Source organism: Sturnira hondurensis, unplaced genomic scaffold (genome assembly GCF_014824575.4).
Source record: "Sturnira hondurensis isolate 20B ecotype Veracruz unplaced genomic scaffold, ASM1482457v3 Scaffold0000880, whole genome shotgun sequence".
Classification (NCBI taxonomy): domain Eukaryota; kingdom Metazoa; phylum Chordata; class Mammalia; order Chiroptera; family Phyllostomidae; genus Sturnira; species Sturnira hondurensis.
In genome coordinates, this window is record NW_028073511.1 from 1185013 (window position 1) to 1210075 (window position 25063).

Sequence of the window (25063 nt, forward strand, 5' to 3'; positions counted from 1 at the left end):
GGATTCCTTCTTCCTTTTTGACCCTCGTCACTGCCGCTTCCTGTGGTGAATGTTCCAGATCAGTAGCCAGAAGTCAGTCTTCCCACCCTGCAGTCCCCCACCTGGAGCTACACCTCCTTCTCTCCCTTGCATCCTAGTTGTTTATGCACATGCCTCCCCAACAAGACTGTAAACCTGGTGAGGATAGGATATGATGTTTGGTTCATGTGAAACACTGAGGAAATTGCTTTCTACCTGGAAGTCACTCAGGGGATGGATGGATGAATGCTTGATCATGGTCTTGGAGAGCTAGTTGTTTTCCTAGCTCTACTTGTTTTCCTCCATGAGACAAAGAAACCTGTATTCTTTTCATTATTTCTCAAAATGAGAAAACAAGCGGAAAATCCCTAACTTTCACATTCACCCCCAAGTCAGAGAAGTGCCAGTTTGGGAAATTTTCAGTTTCATTTTTCTCCTTCCCCTTTTCCCCTTTTCTGTGTCTGCACAGAGGAGACTGAGGCTCAGAGAGTTTACTTTTGCTTCCCTTGCCTTTCCCAGAGCAGAAAGGGAAATTAAGGCAAACCGTAATTTAGGTGGCTGCTAAAAATAGCTCCCCCAGTTCCGGAAAGAGAGCTTGATTATTTTTGAAAGTACTCTCTGCCCCCTTCTCAGCCCCACCTGAGACTCACACTTTCCTGTTCTGAGGTTGACAGGGAAGTGAGTGACAATGGGACCCTATCAACCATGTGGCGGGAGCCCCATGTGGGAGATGGACCCACAGAGAAGTGGGGAGATAGGATGTCTTCGTGCTGTCATTTCTTATCCTAATCAGGGATGGAGCTCACTCCCAGCAACCGCTTGGCACTGAGTGGGGACAGTGTGATAGGTGTGGTGTCTGGACACCTGGTTTGAGTCCTAGCTTTATACTTTACATCTTTCTGAGCCTTAAGTTTTTTCCTCTGTAAAAACTGGGTGGGTGGTGGAATCATATTTACCCTGCAGGAGTGTGGGGAAAGTTCAAGATAAACCTTGAACTTGGTAGGTGCTCAAAAATGATAATTATAACTTTTTATTTATAATTAGAATCCCGGAATTTAGAACACTGCCCTCCCATTTTAATGGGCAAGACAGGACATGTGATTAGTCAGTTTGATACACTAAGTTGAACCATATGAAATTAATGATTTTGTAGATTAAACATAATTGAATACTGTCAGCTACCTATAATTCAACCTAATAACACAGTGATGGGTACGCTTTCTGTAAAGAGCCAGGTAGCAAATGCTTTTGATTTTGTGGGCCTTGGAGTCTCTGTTGCATGAACACAGCCACAGGTGATACTTAAAACGATGAGTGCTCTGTGTTCCAAAAAGACTGAATTTACAAACACAGCCTGTGGGCTAGATTTGACTCCTGTACTATTTGCCAACACCTGCAATATTGTGTAAGATTCATTCATATACAGAACTTTCTGTAATATCAATACAGTCCACTTTCAGGTATCTTCATAATTATAATAGTGGCATTATCTGTGTAGTTATTAATAGTGTTGCCTATTACATGGCACTAGTGCTTTACAAATATTAACTAATTTAGTCTTCAAGACAACCCTGTGAAGTATGCATTATTATTTCCCCATTTTCCTGATGAGGAAATTGAGGCTCAGAGAGGCTAAGTAACTTGTCTGAGATCACATAGAGTTTATGAACAGAACCCAACCTAGTTTGTGGGGTGGAGTTGGGTGTTGGTGACTTGGACAACTTCAGGGTGGAAGTGTGTATAGATAATATTGCAAAGAACCCCAAACCTGTTTGCTGCCCTCAAAGCATGAGGGGATAGTCTTCAGAGGCTTGAAGCAGGAGAAGTCATGGTATAAGTGGTCAGTGGGGAGATGGTGGACAGAGGCTCAAGATGGAAAAGCATGGGCTCTTCCTTTGGGAGCCAGGTTTTGGGTAAACTGGGCATGGGTCCATTTCCTAGGTGACCCCCAGTGGCACATAGTGGGTCAATATGTAGGCAGGAATCATCTGCCTGTGAAACAGGAAATTGTTTACATTCCTTTTGTTTCATGTATCAGCTCTGGGAAGCTCTGGACTCCATTCCCAGACCCTGGCCCCAGGGGACATGGTGAGGAGAAGAGGGCAAATGATCAGGCTCCCCAGGATGCCTGGGATGTATTGACAATCTAAGGTTCTTATATACCCCATTTCTTCCCTTTGCCTATTAATTTAGCCATAAAGTGTGAGTTGGCTAAAAAGTTTTAGTTTTTTCCATATGACGGCTCTAATACTGCTTAGTTGCCTTTAACTTCATTTTAAACAATTTTATTAGGCTGTATTGTGACAGCTGTCATATCAGCATGCATTTAAAAAAGTTTGTCAAAATTGGTGAATTTTTGTACAGCCATTTAACATCAAAGATGGAAGAAAATATGGAACATTTTCTTATTATGTTTGATTATTTCAAGAAAGGTAAAAATGCAACTGAAACACACAAAAAGATCTGTGCAGTGTATGGAGAAGGTGCTGTGACTGATCAAACATGTCAAAAGTGTTTTGTGAAGTCTCTTGATACTATTGACATTCTGGCCAAATAATTCTTTGCTGTGGGGCTGTCTTATGCACTGGAAGATGTTCAGCAGCACCCCTGGCCTCTATCCACTAGAACCCAATACTGGGAGATAGCCAACAGACACAAAATATCAAAATCAATGAAGTTATTGGTAAAGCTAAAAAGCGTGTCTTTTATTTTACAGAAAAAATAGAACAGACTTTTTTGGCCAACCTAATAATAAACCACTGGTCAGAACTCTGGCTTCATGTACACCATGCTCTGTGCCTTTCTTACTTATACTGTTCCCCTTGCCTAGAATGCCTTTTTCCACTTTTTACCCTTCCTTAATACTCCCACCTTTTCCAAGAATAGCTCAATGTCATCTTCTCCTGGGCGCCTTCCCTAGGCTAAACTAGGTCCCCTTTCTCAGTGCTGCCACTCTACCTGTCTCTGTTGACTGCCTTGATTCCCTGGCTCCTACACTAGAAGAAGCCCTCCTTGAGGAGAAGGACTGTGCCTTGTTCAGTCGTCGCCATCCAGGCCAGTGTCTAGCACACAGGCTAAAAGCTGGTTAAAAGCATGTGTGTTCGTGTGCCACCACTATCCTCTAAATCTGGCCCCTTCACCAATAAGATGTGGTCGTTGGCCACTCCTGACCTTTGGGAGTCTTAATGTCATCATCAGTAAGAAGGGGTAGTCATATTATTGGAGAGTTTCAGGGAATAAATGAGATAAAGTACTAAACTGTCAGCACAGTGCCTGCCATTTTGAAGGCATATTGGAAGTGGCCAAGGAGACACAATAGCATAGCCTTGCTGTGTTACCCCCTGTGGGGAGGGGACAGGGGAAGGCAATTTGAGCACTCTGAAGCCACAGCATTGGACCTGAGAGCTAAAGGGAGGGTTTCTGAGTCAGCTTTGGTCCTCTGACAAGAGCACTGAATTTGGAGTCAGAATATTTAGTTGTGAGTTGCAGCTCTGTCCCTTCACAGCTGGTGTTGTTGACATGTCGTGTAACAGCGGCTGAAGCCCTAATATCATCTGTACGGAGGGATAATAGTTACAACCACCTCATAAGGTCATTGCGAAGATGAAATGAGGTTGCAGAGCTGTGAAAGCACCTGGTCCAACTCACAGGAAATGCTCTATTAAAATGATTTTGAGTCAGAACCTATAGAACACTTGAGAAAGCTCTGGGCAGGCTTCAGATTAGGACATTCCCTAGACCTGTGCACTATGGCTTAGTGCTTTATAGCTTTTGAGTCAAAGTCACCTGTTTGAATCCTAGTTATGCCATAACTGTATGTATGTATGCCATGGCTGTATGTATGTCTTTAGGCAAGTTACTTCTCTGAACCACAGGATTTTATTTTTCTTTAAATAACTTCTTTAAAATGATGCCACATATCTCAGAGAGTTATGAGGATGCAATGTAGATATAGGTCAGTGTCTGGTAAATACCAGAGTCTCCGTGTTAATATTATTCTGCTCTTAGTTATGACTCAGGAGTAAGCACTGATAATATGGCGCTTTTGAAGTCCTAATTGATACAAAAAAAAAAAAAAACCCTGGTGTGTAGAGGGGCTGTGGGCCAGGGCATGGGGGTAAGGGTTAGGATTTTCATCTTTACGGACCAAATGGGAGTATTGAACTCAACAAATAGGAAGTGCTTCCTGGCTTGGGGCAGAATGTGGGAGGAGTGCTCAGTGCAAGCTGAGGAAGGCCCCTGGGGAAATCTTTGAGAATGAGATCAAGCCAGAGAGTGTGAAAAGTCAGAGTTGACTGGACTCTGGGGGTTCTTCAGTTGAACCCTATGACTGTGCTGAGAGGAAACTGAGGCCCAGAGACGGTAACACCATGACTCCATGACCCACAGCTGGCTGGTGACTAGCCCTTGCCTTCCGAGTTGAGGAAATATGTTTTCTTCACAATGTGGAGTGATGTGACATTCAGGAGGGGAAGTCTGGCAGGAGCCAGAGGGCTGGAGGAGACCCTGTGACAGTCATAGGAATGCTAGTTGATGGTGACCAGATGATTTGACCTTAGGCCACTGGTCTGTCCATGTTTAGGGACAAAGTCCTAGAAGACCTTGTCCCCACAGGGAAGAGATAGGGGTAAGGCAAGGAGACAGAATAGGAAGGGCATGGAGCTGTTGGTACTGGGGAGATTTCCATGGAGAGAAAGGTAGGTGGTGGAGTGGGGGGCATGTTAAATTCCTCTGGCCCAAATTCAAGTCCCCTGGATTTTGTTCTGTTGTTGCTTCCCATTTTTCTATATTGCTTCTTAATTCTTTTCTAATATAGGAACCTCCATTGCTTGTCTTTGTAAAAAGGTTTTGCAGAAATGAACCACTCTGTTCACCTACACCTTTCCAGTAGGGTCAGTGATAAGGGTTTACTTTTCCAGCTAGAAGTAGCTCAGAGCCTGAGGAAAAGCTCAGATCCTCTAGTTCAGACCTTCCAGTTACTGGAGGCAAAGCTGGGAAGCTTCTTAAATCTAGGTGGGTTAAGTTTCTACAGTGCCCTGCTTGGTGGCCCCATCAATGCCTAGATAAGGACTCCAAGTTGCAAGTTCTGGGCAGGGAAGTCTCACCTTGCTGTGAAAATGATAATGAAGCCACAGCAGCTGTGAGCGCCCGGTGTGCTCCAGGCATCTTATTTATGTTACCTCAATTACATTTCACCAAAACCCAGTGGGGAAGATGCTATGATTATTATCTTGGTGTCACAGGTGAGAAACCTTAGGGCCTGAGAAATTAAGGCCTCATGAAACATGTGCAGGGTCATTCAGCCAGGAGTCAAATCCCAGTTCCTATGACTCAGAAGACTCCACTCAAGTGGAGGAGAGGTTAGAGCAGGGATGGATAGGAAGTTGGGGTGGTGGCAGCAGTTCCTTTTGATGAAAGAAAATCAGGTGGCCTTTGGGATCTTCATAACCCTCTGCTGGTTTAGAGGGGACCTTTGAGACTGGAACTACTTTTTTCTAAAAGATTTTATTTATTTATTTTTAGAGAGAGGGGAAGGGAGGGAGAAAGAGAGGGCGAGAAACATCAATGTGTCTCTTGCATGCCTCCCTACTGGGGACCTGGCCCACAACCTAGGTATGTGCCCTGACTGGGAATTGAACTGGCAACCATTTGGTTCACAGGCTAGGACTCAATCCACTGAGCCACACCAGTCAGGGCAGAGACTGGAACTACTTCTAAACTAAGCTGTTGAGATTGGTATTCTGTAGCAGAGAGAGGCTACTAGGAAGCCAGGGCATTGGGTAAAAGGACGATTGATATGGGAAAATGAGCTCTGGTAAGGTGGTGACCAGACCATAGCCTGAGCACTGGGGTCCTGGGGTTCAGCTCCAGCTCTGTCTCTAGCCTGTGTGGCCTCAGATAAGACATTCCCTCCCTAGACCTCAATTTTCTGCTCTCTTCCATGAAGCTACATGACTTGCAGCTGAATCATCTGTGTCTTCAGTTTTGGATCTTTAGATGGGACCTTAAGAGAGGGAGGCAACAACAGACTTACAGGGTTCCTGTTGGCTTATCAACCACTAGAAATCAGAGATTTTAGTCATTATTTCTGGACTGATTAATAAGGACCTCTCTCCTCCTTTGCCATGAACACAGGTTGTTTTTCAATTGACCATGAAATATTTATTGAACCCTCACCGAGTGTAAGGCATATTATTAACTATAGAAGTGGGGGGAGGGGTGTCAAAGAAGCAGGAGGCATGGCCCCTGCCTTCAGAGAGGCTTCATTATAGCTGTAAAGAGCCAATATGTAAATACATAAAAGATGACCTATAATACAAGACAACCTCAGGTTGTGTGTTATTTGAGGCTCTTCTGGGTGTGTTAAAAAGTCTATAAAGAAAGAAAAAATGGAGCTGGTAAAGAGCTCTAGAATGACAATTAAAATGCATCATGATTTATATGAGAGGCTGGATCAGATGATTAAGTTATCAGCTAGATGGTTAGGGCTTAGGAAACAAAGCAAGGATCTCTAGAAGTTACCTTGAGTTCGGTAGGAACAAGTTAGGAAACATTTAACTTATCTTTTCTTGATAAAGTTCTAGAGCTTGTTTCAAAGGAATATCCTAGATTAGGAATGTCTCAGGTTCTGTGAGGCTTTAGGAAAATCTCCTGTAGTGTATTTATAGAAAAGAGGGCTACATAACTACATGGGTTTGTGGATTCAGAGCTTGTTGGAGGACTGCTCTCTGAGAGAATTGATGGCTAGTTCTTTGGCATTCCCATCTAGGTCTGTCCACATCCTCATTATGGTCAACATTTTTAGCAATGATATGGTAAAGACCATGAAGACATTCTCATCATTTGGTTCATGACTCAAATCTAGAAGAAACAGCTAAGAATCAATACTTAGAAATACTAACTCTTTTTCCCCCATTGTAGTAAACCTTTAAACCGGGTATCCCCAAACCCCAGAATGAATGGAGTGGGTGAGCCCTTCTGAAAATGGGTCTGCTGGAGGATAAGGGATAGGGTCCCATCTAACAGCAACAGAGGAGGTAAGATGAATGCCATTTTCGACCTCCTTTCTTCTCTTCACGGCACAGAGTGGCAGTCTGAAAGGGTGAGGACACACTGAAAGGGTGTGGTGAGGAAGAAGTGCCTCAGGTAGAAGGAGCCAGAGAAAGCAGAGATGCAGTGGGAGAAGGGAAGGGGCTCAGCAATTGAGTCAAGGGCTACTGAGTTACAGTGGCAGAGGGACCACAGTCACGCCTACCTGGCTGCATGCCTGACCACTCTGTGCTCTCTGTTCTCCTCTTACTCAGATCACAATGAGGACCTAGGGCACCTGCCTGTTGATTATTCCCTGGCCTGTGGTGACCATGGCCCCCCGCAAGAGGAGTCGCCATGGCCTGGGCTTCCTGTGCTGCTTTGGGGGCGGCGACCTCCCTGAGATCAACCTCCGGGACAGCAGCCCCCTGCAGTACATGGAGTTCTCCAGTCCTATTCCAAACCCAGAGGAGCTTAACGTCCGCTTCGCAGAGCTGGTGGTGAGTAAGGGGCAGGGACCATGTTGACAATGAGGAGGGGAATGAATGGCTGGAGCAGGTAAAGTAAGATAGAGGGCAGGGGCCCATGTGCTGGGGTCTTCACCTCTGAAGTTCTGCTTGGGGCTGAGGTAGGACCCCCAGGACAGTGGGGGACTTACACTCTGTGGGAGAAACAGTCACTTACTGTGAACTGTACCCTCAGAAGAAGGGGCCTACCTCATGTCTCCTTTGGATTCTTGACCTAATGGGCTAGCGGTTAGGCCACCATGAAAAGAGTAAGTCAAGACTTATGTAAAATGAAGCAGTGAGAGCTCAAAGAACATCAGAACACTTGACACCATTCTGTGTTTGGCTCTCCAGAATATCCCTGGGATCCTTCTGTCTCAGGCTTGGGAAGAAGAGACAGGGTGGAATTTTGTAGGCAGACAGTGGGTGAGTCAGAACAGGGGATGACTGGCTAGAAGTATGGAGATGGAGATGCCTACACCACACCTGGAGCTGACTCGGGTGTGAGATGACCAAATCCCATGTCTAGCCTTAGGGAGGCTCTGTCACTCACACTGTCATTAGCTCTCCTTGATTCTTTGACACCTGTCTGGACTAGAGCAACATTGTGCCTGTGTGTGAAACATCATCCTCTGACCACAAAGAGGCAGAACAGGAAAGATGCATGATCCCTGTCTTTGGAGGTCTGATGGTGAGACCAGCCTGCAATCCAGGGAGAGTCCAAGGTCAGGGAGGTAGCACCTGTGCCCAGGACTCAGGCTTTACCGGGGCATAGAGCAGAGTGATAAGCACAAGGTCATCTACTGTGAGCCCTTCCTTGGTCACTCATACTCCCGGTGGACCAGTGGAGAAACAATACAGCGTGATTTGGAATGAGACATCATACTTGAATTCAATAACAGACATATCTGATTAAGGCCACCTAGCCTTCAAATAACAGGACACTGTAAGATGAGACCATGACATTTATGTGAAAAAGTTGTCTACCTTCCACATTACATCAGATTTAGGAAAACTCATTGTCCTAATTTATACCTTTTTCTTGGGATGGGGAGAGGGTGGGAGAGAGCAAAGTGTTTCCTAGAGTAGACTAGCACGTGGAGCCTGATGGGTATTAGTCAGCACTACTGAGATCTGTGTTTTACTCAAAATACTGCTGCCACCAAGTGTGTGGAATTCCACACCAAGCAATTCTCTGTGGACGCCAACTGGGTATCCTACGACTTAATTTGGTTCTGGCACGAACTACCTGGAATTGGCACAGACCCCATGGTTTAAGGGTTCAGGCCCAGCAGACTGCCCCCCACTTTATACACCAACCACAAGTAGTGGGTTCCCAGGCTACCCACTCTTCTGTTCAACTAGATGCAAATTGGGGGTTCCCACGGTCCCCTCGTCAGGTTCAATAATTTGCTAGAATGGTTCACAGAACTCAGGGAAACACTTTTCTTCCTAATGCCAGTTTATTACAAAAGGTATTATAAAGAACAGTAATGAACAGCCAGATAAAGGGGTACATAGGATAATGCTTGGAAAGGTAAGGGCAGCAAGGCTTCTCCTGCCCTGAGAACAAAAGCTTTAGTCTTTGTGGAGTTTAGGTTTAACAACCCAGAAGCTCTTGGTGCCTTGCCATTTCGGGGCTTTATGAAGTTCATCGTGTAGGCAAGCTTTAGCTCAATCTCCAGCCCTCTCTCAGGAGTTGGGGATATGAGGCTGAAATTTCTAGGCTTCTAATCAAGGCTTGATCTTTCTGGTGGCCAGCCCCCATCTGGAAGTGACCTAGGTCTTGTGAAGAGTTGCCTCACTAGAAGAAAAGAGGCTCTTATCACCGAGGAAATGCCAGGGGATTTAGGAACTCTGTGCTAGGGCCTGGGAACAAAGATCAACAGTGTATATCTTACATTATCACAGATGCATTTTCTTGAACAGAGTGCATGAGTTTTGATAGAAGGATATGGTGAGAGGTATTCCTTCCTGTGGCCCTTTTATTCAGCAAGTATTTACTGAGCACCTTTAGTGAGCAGGGCTCCTGACAAGGTAGTTTGGCAAAAGCAATGATAAGTCAGTTAAGTCTTGTCTATAAGAAGACTAGCGTCAGTTACTGATCAAATAAATACAAAATGTTTATTGAGAAAAGTAGATTGGATCACCTCAAAGCCCTGTTTAAAGCCTTCAGTGGCTTTCTTTAGCCCTTAGAATTAAATCCAAATGCTCACTTCTGTATGCTGGGTTCTGTGGGGGCAGGGATTTAATGATGAACCAGTAGGCACAGTCCCTGCCTCCGAGAAGTCTAACAGGGGACACTGATCCTGAACAATGACAAGTGTGGTAAGTATTGGAAAGGGAATATTCAGGGGGTCTGTGGGAGTGTTTAGCAAGGAGCTTTATTCTGGAATGGGGGTCATGATAGTCTCCCTGAAACAGTGACACTTCCACCGATATCTGAAAATAGAGTTATGGTTAGATATGTGAGTGGGGGTATGGAACAATCAAAGGGTCCCCCATAGAAAAGAACAAGTCCTTTTGGGAGACACCATATAAACGGGAAGAACTGAGCATTTGGGTTTAATTCAAAGGGTTATAGAAAGCCACTGAAGGCTTTAAAGAGGGCTTTGAGGTGATCCAATCTACTTTTCTAATAGACCATTCAGGGTACTCTGTTGAAGAATGGTCCTGGGTAGACCATTAAGAGGCTCTTGGTGTAGTCCAAAATAGGAAGAATCGTGTCTTGGACTCAAGTGTTAGCAGTGGGGATAAACAGAAGTGGACAGATTCAAGAGCTATTTAGGAGAAACTATGATAGCACTTGTTGGGATGGCTGAGTGAGTAGGAGTTAAGGAACTCCCAGGTTCCTGACATGAGGAACTGGGTGGATGTTGGACCCTGTACAGGACACGATATGCCAGCGGACACTTGGGTTTAGAGGATTGGGATGATGAACTCAGTTTGCATATTCTTTCATCTGTAAGATGGGCTATAGCACCTTTAATGAGTAAACATTAAGCACTTAGAACAATGTCTGGCACATAATAACACTACATAGGTGTGTAAGGTACCTCAAAGCAGTTAAGTACAGGAGGCGGAAGGGTCCCAGGATCCAGAGCTCAGGAAACTGGTGTGCTGGAGGTATGGGTTTAAGAGAATTCAGAATAATGATTGAGTCTTTGGGAATTACTGAGAAGGCTTCACCCAGGGAAGCATCAAGGGAGGAGAAAAAAGGAACCAGGATGGTGTCCTGAGGGACTTTGATGTTAGGAGAGGAGGGGAGACGTCATTGAGGGAGCCCAAGGGGAACCTAAGGTGAAGCAGGAGTGACTGCCCAAGAGTGTGGCTGTCAAAGACACCAGGGTAGAGAGATTCAATAAGAGTCATGTGCTATCTGGGCTGAGCCAAATTGCCAAGAAATGTCCATTGTTTTTGTGACAGAGACCACTGGTGAGAAAAGACAAATGCATAAATGACTGCAATATAATGTTGAATTTAACTGTTCTGGAATTCAGGAAGGAAGAAGCATTCTTACCTGAGAAGGTCTGCAGAAGACTTGCTAGGGGGGGCTGACTTTGAGCTTGGGAGTCAGACCAGGCCCACAGGGTGGGTAGGAGTTCAGGGAGGGCATTCTGGGTGGAACTAACTGTGTTAACAAAGCAGAAGAGGTGCAGAGTTTGTCCTGGAAAATACAAGTTGAATAATTCTACTTTTTCTTTTATTTCTGAGCCTGACCATGGAAAAAAATACTAAAGGAACCTCAAGCAGGGCTCTGGAAATTTTGACTATGGACACTCCTGGGTTATGTCAAGAGTGGTTCCAGGGAAGAACCTTTGTTTTTAGCATTAGATCTGCAGGAGTCTTTGTTTCCAAAGGCAGGTGAACTGCTGGGCATTGTTTCAAATGGCCTTTGTATGAGCTGTCCAAGGTGACAGCACTGGTTGTGTGGTCGTGTAAGGCTGCTGACCATGTGGAATGTGGCTGGTCTGAACTGAGATGAGCTGTAAGGGTAAAATACACATCAGGTTTTATGTAAAATACCTGAATGATTATTTTTTTACATTGTCTGCATGTAGATATGGTGATATTTTAGATAGTTTGGGTTAAACAAAATATAAAATTATATTTCTTAGTTTTTTAATGTGACTGAGATATTTTAAAAATACACATGGCTCATGTTATATTCCTATTAGACAGTTTTGGTCTGAGTGAAGGAAAATCTTAAATGTTCTCCCATGAATAGAAGTATAGGAAAACCCTGGCTTGTGTGGCTCAATTGGTTAGAATGCCATCCCGTAACTGAAAGGTTGTGGTTTCAATTCCCCATTGGAGCACACACCTAGGTTTCAGGTTGGATCCCCAGTCCAGACACATATGGGAGGCAACCAATTGATGCTTCTCTCTTGCATCGATGTTTTTCTTTTTCCCTTCCTCTCTCTCTAAACACAATGGAAAAATATCCTCAGGTGAGGACTTTTTTTAAAAGTATAGGGGAAAAGGTATAAATATTCATACTTTGTTTAGATATCATTTTAACTGTTTATCATTCTTTAAAATAAAAAGGTTAGTAATACTGTGCTTTATTATCTTAATGCAAGTTTTGCTTTTGGTTTAAAAACCCTCTTAGTAATTGAGTTGAGAAGTGCACTGTGTGCTCCCCCGGTCCATTAATCATGTCTTTGATGAGGTTGAACATTGCTCATGAATCACAGGCAAAAAAAAATCTTCAAGAAGAGAGCCTTTTAGGGGCCATCCAGCAGAGCCAAATCTATAAATTTACCCAAAACTACCCACAGAGCTGCCCCAAGTTCTTTGAAGTCAGAAACTTCTCCATTCTCCCCAGAAAAGTGTGACCTGGCCTGCCAGAGCCCCACATTCCCTGCCTTGTCTTGGGGGTCATGTGGGCAGATTGGCTGCCTCTGGCAAAAACTCCTCTGGGGAAGCAGGTCAGCGACTCCTTTGGTATGGCATGCCCTCCAAGCCAGGAGAGTTGCTCAGTCTCTCATCCTCACCAGTTCCCCCCAGACTTGTTGGGATCCATGCTGAGGTTAGAGGAATCTTTCTGGAGGAGCGACTACATGGTCACAGTAACTTTCAGAATAGGGGCAAGGACTGGATCTGTAGAATGACTGTTTTCTTTGTCTGGCCTTGACTTGTGGTGTTGACGAGTTTAAGAATGACAAAGGAAGGAAGAAACCCGGGGGGTGTGAAGATTAAGGGAGAGCAATGCATTGCAGGAGATGTGTGTATAAAAGCAGTACAGGCTTGGGTTGAAGCAAGTGGATGGGCTCTATTTCTAGCAGAGGAAGAACTGTCCTGTCATATCTTTGATCCTCTTTGGGAGGAAACTAGTTGGCTGAGAGATAGCTTTGGGGGGACTGTAATTTTCTGGAGGGCTGAGTATTCATCTCTGGATACCAGACCATTTTTCTTGCTGTCTTTGCAGGATGAATTGGATCTCACCGACAAAAACCGGGAGGCTGTGTTTGCGCTGCCCCCTGAGAAGAAATGGCAGATCTACTGCAGCAAGAAGAAGGTGCTGTCTCTGACTTCTTCTGCTGCCATCTCAGGGCCATGGCATGACGTGGCTCCTGGTGTATTTTTTACACACCAGCACTGTTCTAGATGATGAAGGAACAAAAGAGGAAAAGTCAGGATAAAAAAAAACATCTCACAGAGCTTACACTCAGGGAAATAGAATTCTATTTTTCAAAAACCCTTTAAGTGGGTGTCTGCTGGCTTCCAGGAGTGGTGTTGGGTTGGAGAGGCACAAAGGTGACAAATCAGGACTCCCTTCTGTGCCTGGACCCATGCCTGGAGGGTATGCCAACTTGGGCTATAGCTGGGCAGCTTTGTTGTGAAGACTCAGTTTGGGAGGGAGGGTCATGACCTTTTCAGCATCTTTTCCACCTGTCCTGACCCAGGCTTGCCCTCCCGGGGCAACATGCATATCAGGGTCACAAGAGGCCTCCCTCTCCTCTAGTTCATTAAAAGGTGCCCTCAGCCTTCTGATCCTGATCCTCCTTAGGAAAGGGTTTGCGGCTTCAGTAAGGGCTTAATTGGATTTTAGCTCCTTCCCTCTGTTTCTTCTGTCTTCCTGTCTTTTTCCGTCTGTGTCTCATTGCGCATCCCTTTCTTTCTGTCTCTCTTGCCCCCTATGTGAGCCTGTTTCTTTCACTGTTGTTGTTTTTTTTTTTTAATCCACCTTCCTCCTTCCCTCCCCTTTGCAACTTTTCAGGCTTGCAGCTTGTTCCTTTGACTTCAGAGTGTGGGTGTTTGGTACTTAGGTCCTGGCTGCTACATCAGTCTGTCCCATCCAGAGCTCCACAATGAGAAAAGCCAACTTTATGAAATTGGAGGATTAGCATTATACACCACTTTAGAGTTGGAGGGAACTGAAAAACCATCCTGTCTAGTGCTTTATTCTACACATGAGGCAAGGAAAGCCTGAGAGACAATGGACTCACTGCAGTCACCAGCTGGCTATGGCAGTGGCTGCACTGTGGCTAGAACCCTGGCCTGCTGAAGTATGACGACCTGCGATGAGATGTGTGGGCTGCACACACTGCAAGTCTTTGTCTAGTGCACTCAACACACACTTGTTAAGTGCCTGCAGAATATTACATTCTATGTCTAGGAATCTCACTGTTAGAAAAGCAGGTCTTTAAAAAAAACCTCAAGTCATGGGAAGAAGGGGAGGGAGGAATGAGAAAATTAATTCAGGAGTAAATTAATCATATCTCGATTCCCCACTTTCCAAATTGAGTTATATGGGGTTACTTTAAGTTGATCTCTTACACAGCTAAAATAAAAAAAATTATTAAAATGTCAGGACTTCCATCTCTCCTTTCCAAATTAAATTGTAATTTCCCCCATTCACTTTTAAACCCCCAGCTCTTTCCACAATGTCTGTAACACCCTCTGTCTTTGCTTCAGTAATCTTAATAACTGTGCCCAGTCCTCAGCCCCCCACCGCTTCATCCCCGTCATGAGCCTGTGTGTTAGAGTCCCCCCAGAATTTCCATGGCCCACTATGGACAGTTCTTCCATAGAGCATTTATCACCATAACTCTGACACTGTGGAAAGCAGAGATTTTGACTTTCTGTTCAGTATTTTCAAGATTCAGTACAGTGATTGATATATAGTAGGTGCTCATTAAATGCATATGGAATGGATAAAGGATGAGCCAGCAAAGGCTGGGAAGTATGTGTTTTATGATGCATTTGTTTTTGGTTCAGTGACCCCTTCTCCAAGGTAGAAAATAGAATTTGGGGCCCTCAGGCATTGAGATTTAACATATATAGTCACATGAAGTCACAAAAATCAAATCAAGGCAGCTTTCCCACTGGTCTAAAATTTGGATTTTATGAAACCAAATCATGAATCCCAAGTGGATGGAGCTGAGGGGTTCAGGGTAAAGTTCAGGCCAGCTGGCAGACAGGTTCTGGAGGAGGTAGGTTTTCATGCCGATTTGGAAGCAGGAGATTGGCAGAGAGCAGACAAGAAAAAACAGCCAAATGGGACAAGGACAGGAATGAGCTGGGTCTGTGTAATGCCCAGAAGATCTGTTGGCTGAGGAGAGGACTAGATTTTTCAGTCAACATTGATGTTTATCCAACTCGCATCTTTCTTGTCCACACTTGGGGTGGAATTGAGGCGTCTTGAGACCGGACAATTAAGCCAAAGGCCTTGGGATATAGGCTCCGCCTCCCAGCTACACAGACCCCCGTGAATCTTGGGAGTTTCTCATACGCTTTCTTTCTGTAAAGTTATTTATTGAGCACCTACTAAGTGCCAGGCATTCCACCAAATGCTTCCTCCTATCAGTGTTTCTCAAACTATCTGGGAGAAAGACCAAGTTTTTAAATTCTCAAACTATCACAAACCAAGTACTTTTGTAAAGCATGAGAATGATAGTATCTGAAAAATAAATTTGAAAAAACAGATGTATAAAATATCAGCCCAAATTTCATTATATTCAACAGATGCTTTATTAAATGGAGTCAGAACACATGTAAAAGGGAAAAATGAATTTATTGTTACTTATACATATTATTCGTGGAAAATGTATATATACCTGCCTGGTTTCTGCCCATGTGATTAGCCAGTCATGAGATTCAGTGTTTATCATCCACATTTTACCGAGGAAGAAACGGAGGCCTCCCGTTAGGGGGGCTGCGTAGTTTCCGGGACGTCACCCGTCTCGGCGGGGAGGGGGGCTCTGTCCAGAACCGCACTGAGGATCTCAGGCCACAGGCCTGTCAGCAGGTGAGTCCATCCACTTCTTCTTGTTGCAGGAGCAGGAGGACCCCAACAAGATGGCGACCAGCTGGCCTGACTATTACATCGACCGCATCAACTCCATGGCTGCGGTGAGCGGCGCGCCTCTCCTCCTGGCCCCACTGAGAGAGGCCCTAGGGGAGAGCAAGCCTGCGCCACCTTCCCCCGCACCTCGCACCCACTCGCTGCAGATCAGGCACCCCCCCCCCAAGATGTCGTCGTCATCCCGCTCCTCCCTGTGTGACTTTCGAGTCCCCCAAACACTTAAACGTCGCCCTGTTTGTGTACTGCACAAGCCTGGGATAACCGCTGGGCCCATAATTCTCCCCATTTGACCGATGAGGAATGTGGAGTCCGGGGCCAGAGCCGAGTCTTCCCAGAGTCCGGCACTCGGCCTTAGCCGCCGCCCCCGCCCCCCCCCCCCCACCCCCNGCCTCTCCTCCTGGCCCCACTGAGAGAGGCCCTAGGGGAGAGCAAGCCTGCGCCACCTTCCCCCGCACCTCGCACCCACTCGCTGCAGATCAGGCACCCCCCCCCCCCAAGATGTCGTCGTCATCCCGCTCCTCCCTGTGTGACTTTCGAGTCCCCCAAACACTTAAACGTCGCCCTGTCTGTGTACTGCACAAGCCTGGGATAACCGCTGGGCCCATAATTCTCCCCATTTGACCGATGAGGAATGTGGAGTCCGGGACCAGAGCCGAGTCTTCCCAGAGTCCGGCACTCGGCCTTAGCCGCCCCCCGCCCCCCCCCCCCCCCCCCCCGCAAGCCCCGCTCCCCTTCCCGAGGCGAGGTGGCCCCTCACCCCTGGGCTAGGGGGGAGGGGTGAGGGCTGGGGGCGGGGCCAGCGGGCCCACGCCCCTCTCTACCTGCCTCAGATGCAGAGTCTGTACGCGCTGGACGAGGAGGAGACGGAGATGAGGAACCAGGTTGTGGAGGCCCTGAAGACGGCTCTCCGGACGCAGCCTATGAGGTGACTGCCTCTGTTTCTCCGCCCCCCACTCCTGTCCGCAGCCCTTCACCCAGGGGCTCCCCCCAACTTCCGGAAGCACCAGGCAGCGCTGGCCCCCCCTGGCCCCCTGTGGCCGCTCTGCCCCCCAGCATTCCCAAGAGGTACTTCACGCCGGCCCCCTCACCCCCTCTTTCTGAGGAGCTGGGAGGCTGCGGCGGGGAGACGGACGTGTCCCGGGGGACGGGCGGTGGACGTGGGACAATGCGATAAGCCTCGGTCTAGAAGAGCTACCCAAAGAGAACTTGCAGGCAGGTACCTGCTTCTCTTGGGAGGGTAGGGCCGGAAGGAAGGGGGCGGTACGTTCGAGGGCGGGAAAGCTCTCGAGATCGAAGTCCCCGCGTGTGGGCGAGGAGCGCAACGGCCGGCCGCTAGGGAGGAGCGGTGTCCGCGGACGGGACGGGTCCTCCGCGTGGAGTGGTAGCCACGAAAATGGCAAGGAAAAGCGGGAAGAAAGGCCCACTCCCAAGCCGCGTAGTGTGAGGGTCCAAAGAGAGGACGAGCGGCGTGGGTTCTCCTGTCTGGGAGCTGGCTTGTCCTGGCTTGTGAGAGCCACGTGTTAAATTTTCAGCAGTTGTGCAAACCGATTGTTACACATAATTGTGATTAAAATGCAACTTAATATAGATTGATGATGAAGTGAATTATGTCAAAAGCAGATGATAAGTACTCAATTTATCACTCCCTAGTTCCCTAATGATTTGACTCTGTTTTACAGTTCTGCCTGCTTCTCTTGGGAGGGTAGGGCCGGAAGGAAGGGGGCGGTACGTTCGAGGGCGGGAAAGCGCTCGGAGATCGACGTCTCCGCGTGTGGGCGAGGAGCGCAACGGCCGGCCGCTAGGGGAGGAGCGGTGTCCTCGGATGGGACGCGTCCTCCGCGTCGAGTGGTAGCCACGAAAATGGCAAGGAAAAGCGGGGAGAAAGGCCCACTCCCAAGCCGCGTAGTGTGAGGGTCCAAAGAGAGGACGAGCGGCGTGGGTTTTCCTGTCTGGGAGCTGGCTTGTCCTGGCTTGTGAGAGCCACGTGTTAAATTTTCAGCAGTTGTGCAAACCGATTGTTACACATAATTGTGATTAAAATGCAACTTAATATAGATTGATGATGAAGTGAATTATGTCAAAAGCAGATGATAAGTACTCAATTTATCACTCCCTAGTTCCCTAATGATTTGACTCTGTTTTACAGTTCTGTATAATCTTCACTATTGTATATGCTCTTGAGTTTATTCCTGTTGTGTGTGCATGGCAGAAGTACTATAAATGGTACAGCTCTTCCTAACTCCACGTCCAATGGCATCACATTGATGGCTTGAAGTCAGCTGTGCAGGGAGCATTTATACCATGGATATTGGCAAACGCTACAGGTCTTTTATTTCTTTCTCCAGAGAGCCAGTCTTTTAACTTTTACAGGCACAGTAATGTGTGCATTATCTGGGCTGAGGTCTCTGCCCCAGGAGCCTGGAAACAGAGCCCCAAGGAGAACGGAGCACCCTAGTCTCCACTTGTCTTTCAGGATGGAGTGGGGGTCAGGCATGGGAAGGGGCTGCAGGACCGATGCGGGATCAGGAAGTAAAGGGGTCATGGGGGGTTGTCGGATTTGTCTCCCACTTCAATTAATTTTTCTTTCCCTTGATATACTTCTAATTACAAAAGTTACACATAGTCATGGTAAACATTTAGTGGAATACAGAAGACATACTGTAAGGTAAATAATACCTAGTTTAACAACTTAATTTGAGTAATTTTTTTCCTGGGTATATTTGAATAACATAGAAATACACACATATACACTTGGGATCCAATGTATTGTATGTAGTAGCTCCCTCAGTTTCATTTATGACATTCCTCAGATCATCACTTCCTGTTCTATAAATCTAGGGTTCTAAGCTTGCTCGTGCGCATGTGCGCCACAGATGACATCAGCACCCAAATGAAACCTATGGACTGCTTTCAGAATTTTTTAAGTAGTAAAGTAAAATAGATAAAATTAGATAGGATTAAAAATAAATCATTAAATTGAAATACAGTTGCCAAATATTAAAAATTTCTGAAATAGCAATAAATGTGCCTTAAATAGCAAGAACTAGCAATCATAATTTTGAAGTGCTGATGAGGGTAAATGATATTTTGAGATACCTGCAACAACTGTAACTTGATATGAAAATCGCTGTGATTTCTTTGGGTGCCAAAGTCACAGATTCTGCTACTACCACTGTCTTTTATTACCTACATTTATCATTGAAGGAAATGCTAAATTTCAGTTAAAGGTTATCAAAAATAAAAGTACAGGCATATCAGAGATATTGTAGGTTTGGTTCCAGATTATTGCAACAAAGTGAATATTACAACACAGCAAGTCAAACTGAATTGTTCGTTCCCAGTGCACATGAGAGTTATGTTTATGCTATACTGTAGTCTATTAAGTATGCCTCAGAATTATGCTTAAGAAACAGTGTATGCACCTTAAAAATATTAAATTGCTAAAAATGGTAACCATTATCTGAGCCTTCAGCAAGTCAGCATAAAGTGCAATAAAATGAGATATGCCTGTATAATTTCATTTTTCCATCCAAGTTCATGGAGCCTTGAATGCTAGCCAGAGACCCTTTAAGGAAACACAGGCTGTAGGTTAAGAACCCCTTAACTAAATGGTTGTAGTGTTTCTGCTGACATTTCAAGATGACTTGGCTGTTTTCTTAAAGACTCCTTGAAGAGTACCCTCACAGGGGAGTCCAACCTTTTGGTGTCTCTGGGCCACACTGGAAGAAGAAGAGTTGTCTTGGGCTACACATTAAATACACAAACACTAACAAAAACTGATGAGCAAAAAAAAAAAGGGTTTTAAGTAAATTTAGGATTTTGTGTTGGGCTGCATTCATAGCCATCCTGGGCTGCATGTGGCCCGTGGGCCATGGGTTGGACACCCCACTAGAGCCGTGGCTGGTACACTACCCCCACCCTCCCCTGGTCTGGAAGTCTTCCTTGTCGTCTGACTTTAATTTTCTTAATTTCTATCCTCCCTGGAGATGAGTCTTCAGATTTAACAGCTATAATAATTATTGTAATCATTGTCATGATCATTACTTTCACATACACAGCACCATAGGTGTGCAATTGACAGTCAATAACATGCAAATGCAGAGTATTTAAAATGCACATAAGATGCAAGTCCCCTCTGGAATGATAGGATTTCAGTGCTTTAGATACACTTTAAAAATGAGCCAAGTGGTTACTGTAGGTGGGACACAATGGTACACAGGTAATGGGAAAACAATTTACAAATAGTTAATATGCAAATGCAGGATGTCTGTTCTGCTAACAACTCTGGCCTGGGCAGGTTTGTGACCCGCTTCATTGAACTGGATGGCTTGACATGTCTGCTGAATTTCCTCCGGAGCATGGACCACGCCACCTGCGAGAGCCGCATCCACACATCCCTCATTGGCTGCATCAAGGCTTTGATGAACAACTCTCAGGGGCGGGCTCATGTGCTGGCACAGCCTGAGGCCATCAGCACCATTGCACAGAGCCTGCGCACTGAGAACAGCAAGACCAAGGTAGCTGTGCTAGAGATCCTTGGCGCCGTGTGCCTAGTGCCTGGCGGTCACAAGAAAGTGCTGCAGGCCATGCTGCACTACCAGGTGTATGCTGCAGAGCGGACACGCTTCCAGGTGAGGTGCCTGCAGAGGGCTTGTGTACAAACACAAGAGGGGATTTAAGAGATAGGCATTTGGCTGGGAAAATAGACTTCTTGCTAGAACATGGGTTCTCTGAGGCTGGAATATTGGTTTCTCTCATTTTTGTGACTCTGCCTGTCTGAGTCCAGCACCTGGCTCATTATAGGGACTCAGTTAAGAATTACTGAATTGAATGCAATTCAACTGGGCTCATATCTTGGGCTCAAGATTTTAGGCCCTATACTGGGCCAGTGCCTACTATGGGACACTAGAAACAGTCCTGAGAGCTGAGGCCAAGCATTCTCTTTTCTTCTCACTGACCTGCCCCCCAGAAGTGTGCCAAAAAGGTAGACAACAAGCATAAAGTGTCTGGGTGCAGAGTAAGTCTCAATAGATGTGAACTGTCATTATAGTCTCTATGGTTTATCCACTAGTATTGGCTATTTGTTTATTCTATTATCAAACACTTTCAAGCACCTATTCTGCACAAAGTGGCCCCTGGCCTTTTACAGAAGGTAAAAAATAGACCAAAGGCAGTGTACATCCTGTCAAGAAGCTGGGCAGCACATGCATTAGCTGTGAAGAGCTGGAAGGTGCCGTATCAGTATTTTAGCATTTCAGCACTGCCCAACAAAATAAACCAAGCCCCAAAAGGCTGAGTGGACAGGAAGTATGGCAAGGCTGAGGCAGAGGTGTGGAGAGGCAAAGGATGTTTCTTGAAGCTGTAGAGAAGGTTCTAGATAAGTTGGGTAGATTGGGTAGAAAGCATGGATGGGACATTCTGGGTTGTAATGGCAGGAGCAAAGGCGCAGAGGCTGGACCTTTAGGATCCTGAGCCCCCCTCTCCTTTCTTGTCCTGCCCTTCCATCCAGACACTGCTGAATGAGCTGGACCGGAGTTTGGGCCGGTACCGGGATGAAGTGAATCTGAAGACAGCCATCATGTCCTTCATCAATGCTGTCCTCAATGCTGGTGCTGGAGAGGTGAGGCCCCTTTGCCTGGCCCTTGCTGTGTCCTGACTTTCTGGACCTGGGCTAGAGTGTGTGAGTACTTCCGGGGGAGGTAGCAGAGGAAAGGGCCAGGGATCCGGTTGGTATGGCTGCCACTACCATCATTGTCTTCATATTAATTATCTTTATCATCACTTGCCTCTTTCTTTGGGGATAAGAAAGAATAGCTTGTCATTAACCTCACTGTCACGAGGGACTCCTGGGGAGTTTCCTGCATAGGTAGCATCATGCATTATGTGTTGTTGTGGACAAACCCCAACCTTGGCTGGCTGATGATGGCTTAGGGTGGTTGGGTCATTTACAGGAGGAGGAAGAGCGTTGCCCCTTTTTTCCAAAAACCTGCTTCTGGAATGGTTTCTGGGTTGACCAGTCATGCTCTTCTCCAGTCTTCTGTTAGGAGGTGTGTGTTTTTTATTTCTTTCCTTTGGGATCAGAATAGGATTCTCAAACCATAAAAATAGCAACAATTAAAGAAGAATTTGAAGAGGAGACGAACTCCCCAAATTCTAACGTAATCAGATGCCCCAGTAAAGGTCATTTTATTGAAGGATAAAAGGGGCACTGTAATAATCTCTGCATTTCTCTCTTTTCTGTCAGCATGTTTTTTGTTTTGTTTTGTTTTGTTTTTTTTGCATCTAATCCTGATGACCTGAGTTAGATGAGGTGGATTGGGGGAATCTGTCTCTAAAAACTGACACCTTTCTCAGTGCTAGGTATTTATGGCAGATACCTGTGTGATTAGTCGGTAACCATAACTCATCAGGTAACTTTTACTAATATCATTCCTGTAGGTGATATCATGCCCATTTTACAAATGAGAAAACTAAGGTATTCCCAAAGTCACAAAACTAGTGTAAGTGGCAGAGTAGGGCTTTGAACCAACATCTTCTGACTTCCAAGCTTGTGCTCCATATCACTCGACAACACTGCTCTGTGCTGACAAAAGCTACAAAAAACCTGGCAGCAGACTCAAAGGGGCTAAGGCAGGAGACCTAAAGGGAATAAATTAACAACATCAAAAGATATCTTCTCCAACCCTTTCTTGGGACTCTGGGACTTGAAGCAGTTTCCAGATGAGTTTGCTGCACATGTATGGGACAATGACTAGTTTGGCAATGAGGGTCCACCGAAGACTCTCATGGAAAGTAAGACCAGTCAGTGAGTCTGGTCCTTCTTTGCTGATCCCCAGGATAATCTAGAGTTCCGCCTCCATCTACGGTATGAGTTCCTGATGCTGGGGATACAGCCTGTGATTGACAAACTCCGGCAGCATGAGAATGCCATCCTGGACAAGTAAGGCCCAAGCCACCCCTCCCCATGGCAGACCTATGGGGACAGTGCCTTGGTGGGTAATGATCATGACCATCCTGGAGGCTGTCCTTCCCACTAGAGACCGCCTGCCATATTCAGCATCAATGCAAAATCAGCTCTGTGTGTGTGGAGGGGGTGTAGCTCCCCACCCCCATGTCCTACATCTTACCTGTGTCCCTACTGTCTTCACTGACCTGCTGTTTAATCTCTGATGTTATAGACAGGTGGACCTTGTAGTTCTCAACCATGACCGTACTGCCCCCTAGGGGGCATTTGGAAACATGAGGGAGTGTCCTTGGTTTTCAGACTGCGTGGTGGGGATGCTGTGAATATTGGTTGTTAGGGACTGGGAATTTTAAATGTCCTGAGGTGCACTGCTGCTCAACACAAATGCCCTCCTCAGAAGACAAGCCATAAAGGCCCTTGTTGGTCTAGGGCACAATTACATTCCCTTGTGTTACCAGTAGTCCCTCTGGTTCTGTCCCATTGAAATAGGCTATTGTATTACACTGGGTCTTAAGCGAGAGAGGATGAATCCTTTTGAGGTGGAGTGGGGGAATGGATGGGGTAGAAAGTGAGAGAGATTTACCCTGAGGGCTGCCATGGGGATGGTATGAGAGCACTGGGAAAGAATATGTAGGTCAGTGGCACTAATTAACCACTCCCCTCCCCGGGGACATTTAGCAGTGCCTGGAGACATTTTTGGTTGTCACAACTCAAGGTGGGGGGTCCTACTGGCATCTAGTGGGTGGAGGTCAGAGGTGCTGCTGAACCTCTTGCAACTGACAGATTAGCTTCTTATAACCAGGGATAATCCAACCCCAAATGTCAATAGTACTTGATGTTGAAAAGGCCATGGGTTGTCTGGCCTGCAGAAGGCTGGCTTCTTTCTGGTTTTATAGATTCGGAAACAGGTTTGAGAGGCCTCAGCTGAATGAAACACTCAGGTTTAGCTGGTGGGACTTGAACAGGCGAGGATGTCCTGATGCTGATGTCTGCACTCTTTATATTCCCTCCCTATCTAGGCATTTAGACTTTTTCGAGATGGTCCGGAATGAGGATGACCTGGAGCTAGCCAGGAGGTTCGACATGGTGAGGAGCCTGCCTGGGTGAGGTGACTGCAGTGGGTCCCAGGTGGCCCTACAGCCACTTCTTCAGAATCTGCACTGTGGTGGGTCTAGTGTTGTTTGGGTTCTTGGTGGTCCCCCTGTGGCTGAGTCCAGCCATGTTTCTGGAAGCCTCACCTGAAGGACCTTATCTGATAGGGTATTTCCCCCCAGGAGGTCACAACCCCCAAACAAAAGAGAGACAGCTCTTTCTTACACATGAGTGGTATTAAATGTCTCTCTGGACTACTTTCCCCTGCCCTCTAGCAATTTCTTGAGACACCTCTCACCATTACTAACCAGATCATGCTTAGCAAACAAAATCATACTTTCATTTTAGCCTCAGTAACCCAGAAAATACACAGCTCTGCCCCTTGGTGTGAACTATCAAACTCCTATGCAAATAGAAACCTACTTCTGGGTGGGGCTTCAGTCACTAAACACCATCCTAGTACATTCTCTCAAAATCCCTGCATTTGTAGATGTGGAGACTGAGGTTAGAGAGGACAAGTAGCTTGCCCATTATACACAGCTGGAGAGTATGTCTGGGTCTGAGCCCAGGTTGTGGACCTATGTGCTTCTTGAATCATCTATGTCCCTGCTTCCTTTCCTTGGTTTGAATAAGTAGTTCTCAATCAGGGGCGATTTTGCTGTCCACACTCCCACCTGCCTGGAGACATTTATAGTGCTTTGATACATTTTTAAGCTGTCACAACTAGTGTGAGGAGAATGCCACTAGCATCTGGTAGATAGAGACCGGGGATGCTACCAGGCCTCCTACAATGCACAGGACAGCCTCCTACAAGAAAAATTATCCGGTTTGAGATTCCATTAGTGCCAAGATTGAGAAACCCTGTTCTATATAGTTAGCACATCTTGCTCCTCTTTTCGGCGGGGGGTTGGGGGGGAGTGGGCATCGCTCAGTGGGTGAAGGCAGGGTCTTCTCTCCCCTATTCTCTTCCTCTGCTTCCTTCCCCCATCCCAGTCACTGCTCCCTGCACTCCCCCAGGTCCACATCGATACCAAGAGTGCTTCCCAGATGTTTGAGCTGATCCACAGGAAGCTGAAGCACACAGAGGCCTACCCCTACCTGCTCTCTGTTCTGCACCACTGCCTGCAGATGCCCTGTGAGTAG

At 46.2% G+C, this 25063-nt stretch overlaps 1 protein-coding gene across 5 annotated transcripts in view; it reads left to right on the forward strand.

Moving 5' to 3' along the window:
• DAAM2 (dishevelled associated activator of morphogenesis 2) overlaps positions 1 to 25063 on the forward strand; it is a 111264-nt gene that overhangs the window by 56968 nt on the left and 29233 nt on the right. For 4 of the 5 annotated variants that reach the window (XM_037052076.1, XM_037052067.1, XM_037052104.1 and 1 more), the window contains 9 exons: positions 7323 to 7547; positions 12985 to 13074; positions 15837 to 15911; positions 16695 to 16789; positions 20162 to 20495; positions 21374 to 21484; positions 22701 to 22804; positions 23848 to 23914; positions 24938 to 25055. In XM_037052076.1, the coding sequence (XP_036907971.1) occupies positions 7380 to 7547; positions 12985 to 13074; positions 15837 to 15911; positions 16695 to 16789; positions 20162 to 20495; positions 21374 to 21484; positions 22701 to 22804; positions 23848 to 23914; positions 24938 to 25055 (1162 nt within the window). In that variant the 5' untranslated portion in view covers positions 7323 to 7379. Of the gene's footprint in view, positions 1 to 7145; positions 7165 to 7322; positions 7548 to 12984; positions 13075 to 15836; positions 15912 to 16694; positions 16790 to 20161; positions 20496 to 21373; positions 21485 to 22700; positions 22805 to 23847; positions 23915 to 24937; positions 25056 to 25063 lie in introns of those variants that run through there. The other variant, XM_037052094.1, reaches the window with a different exon arrangement.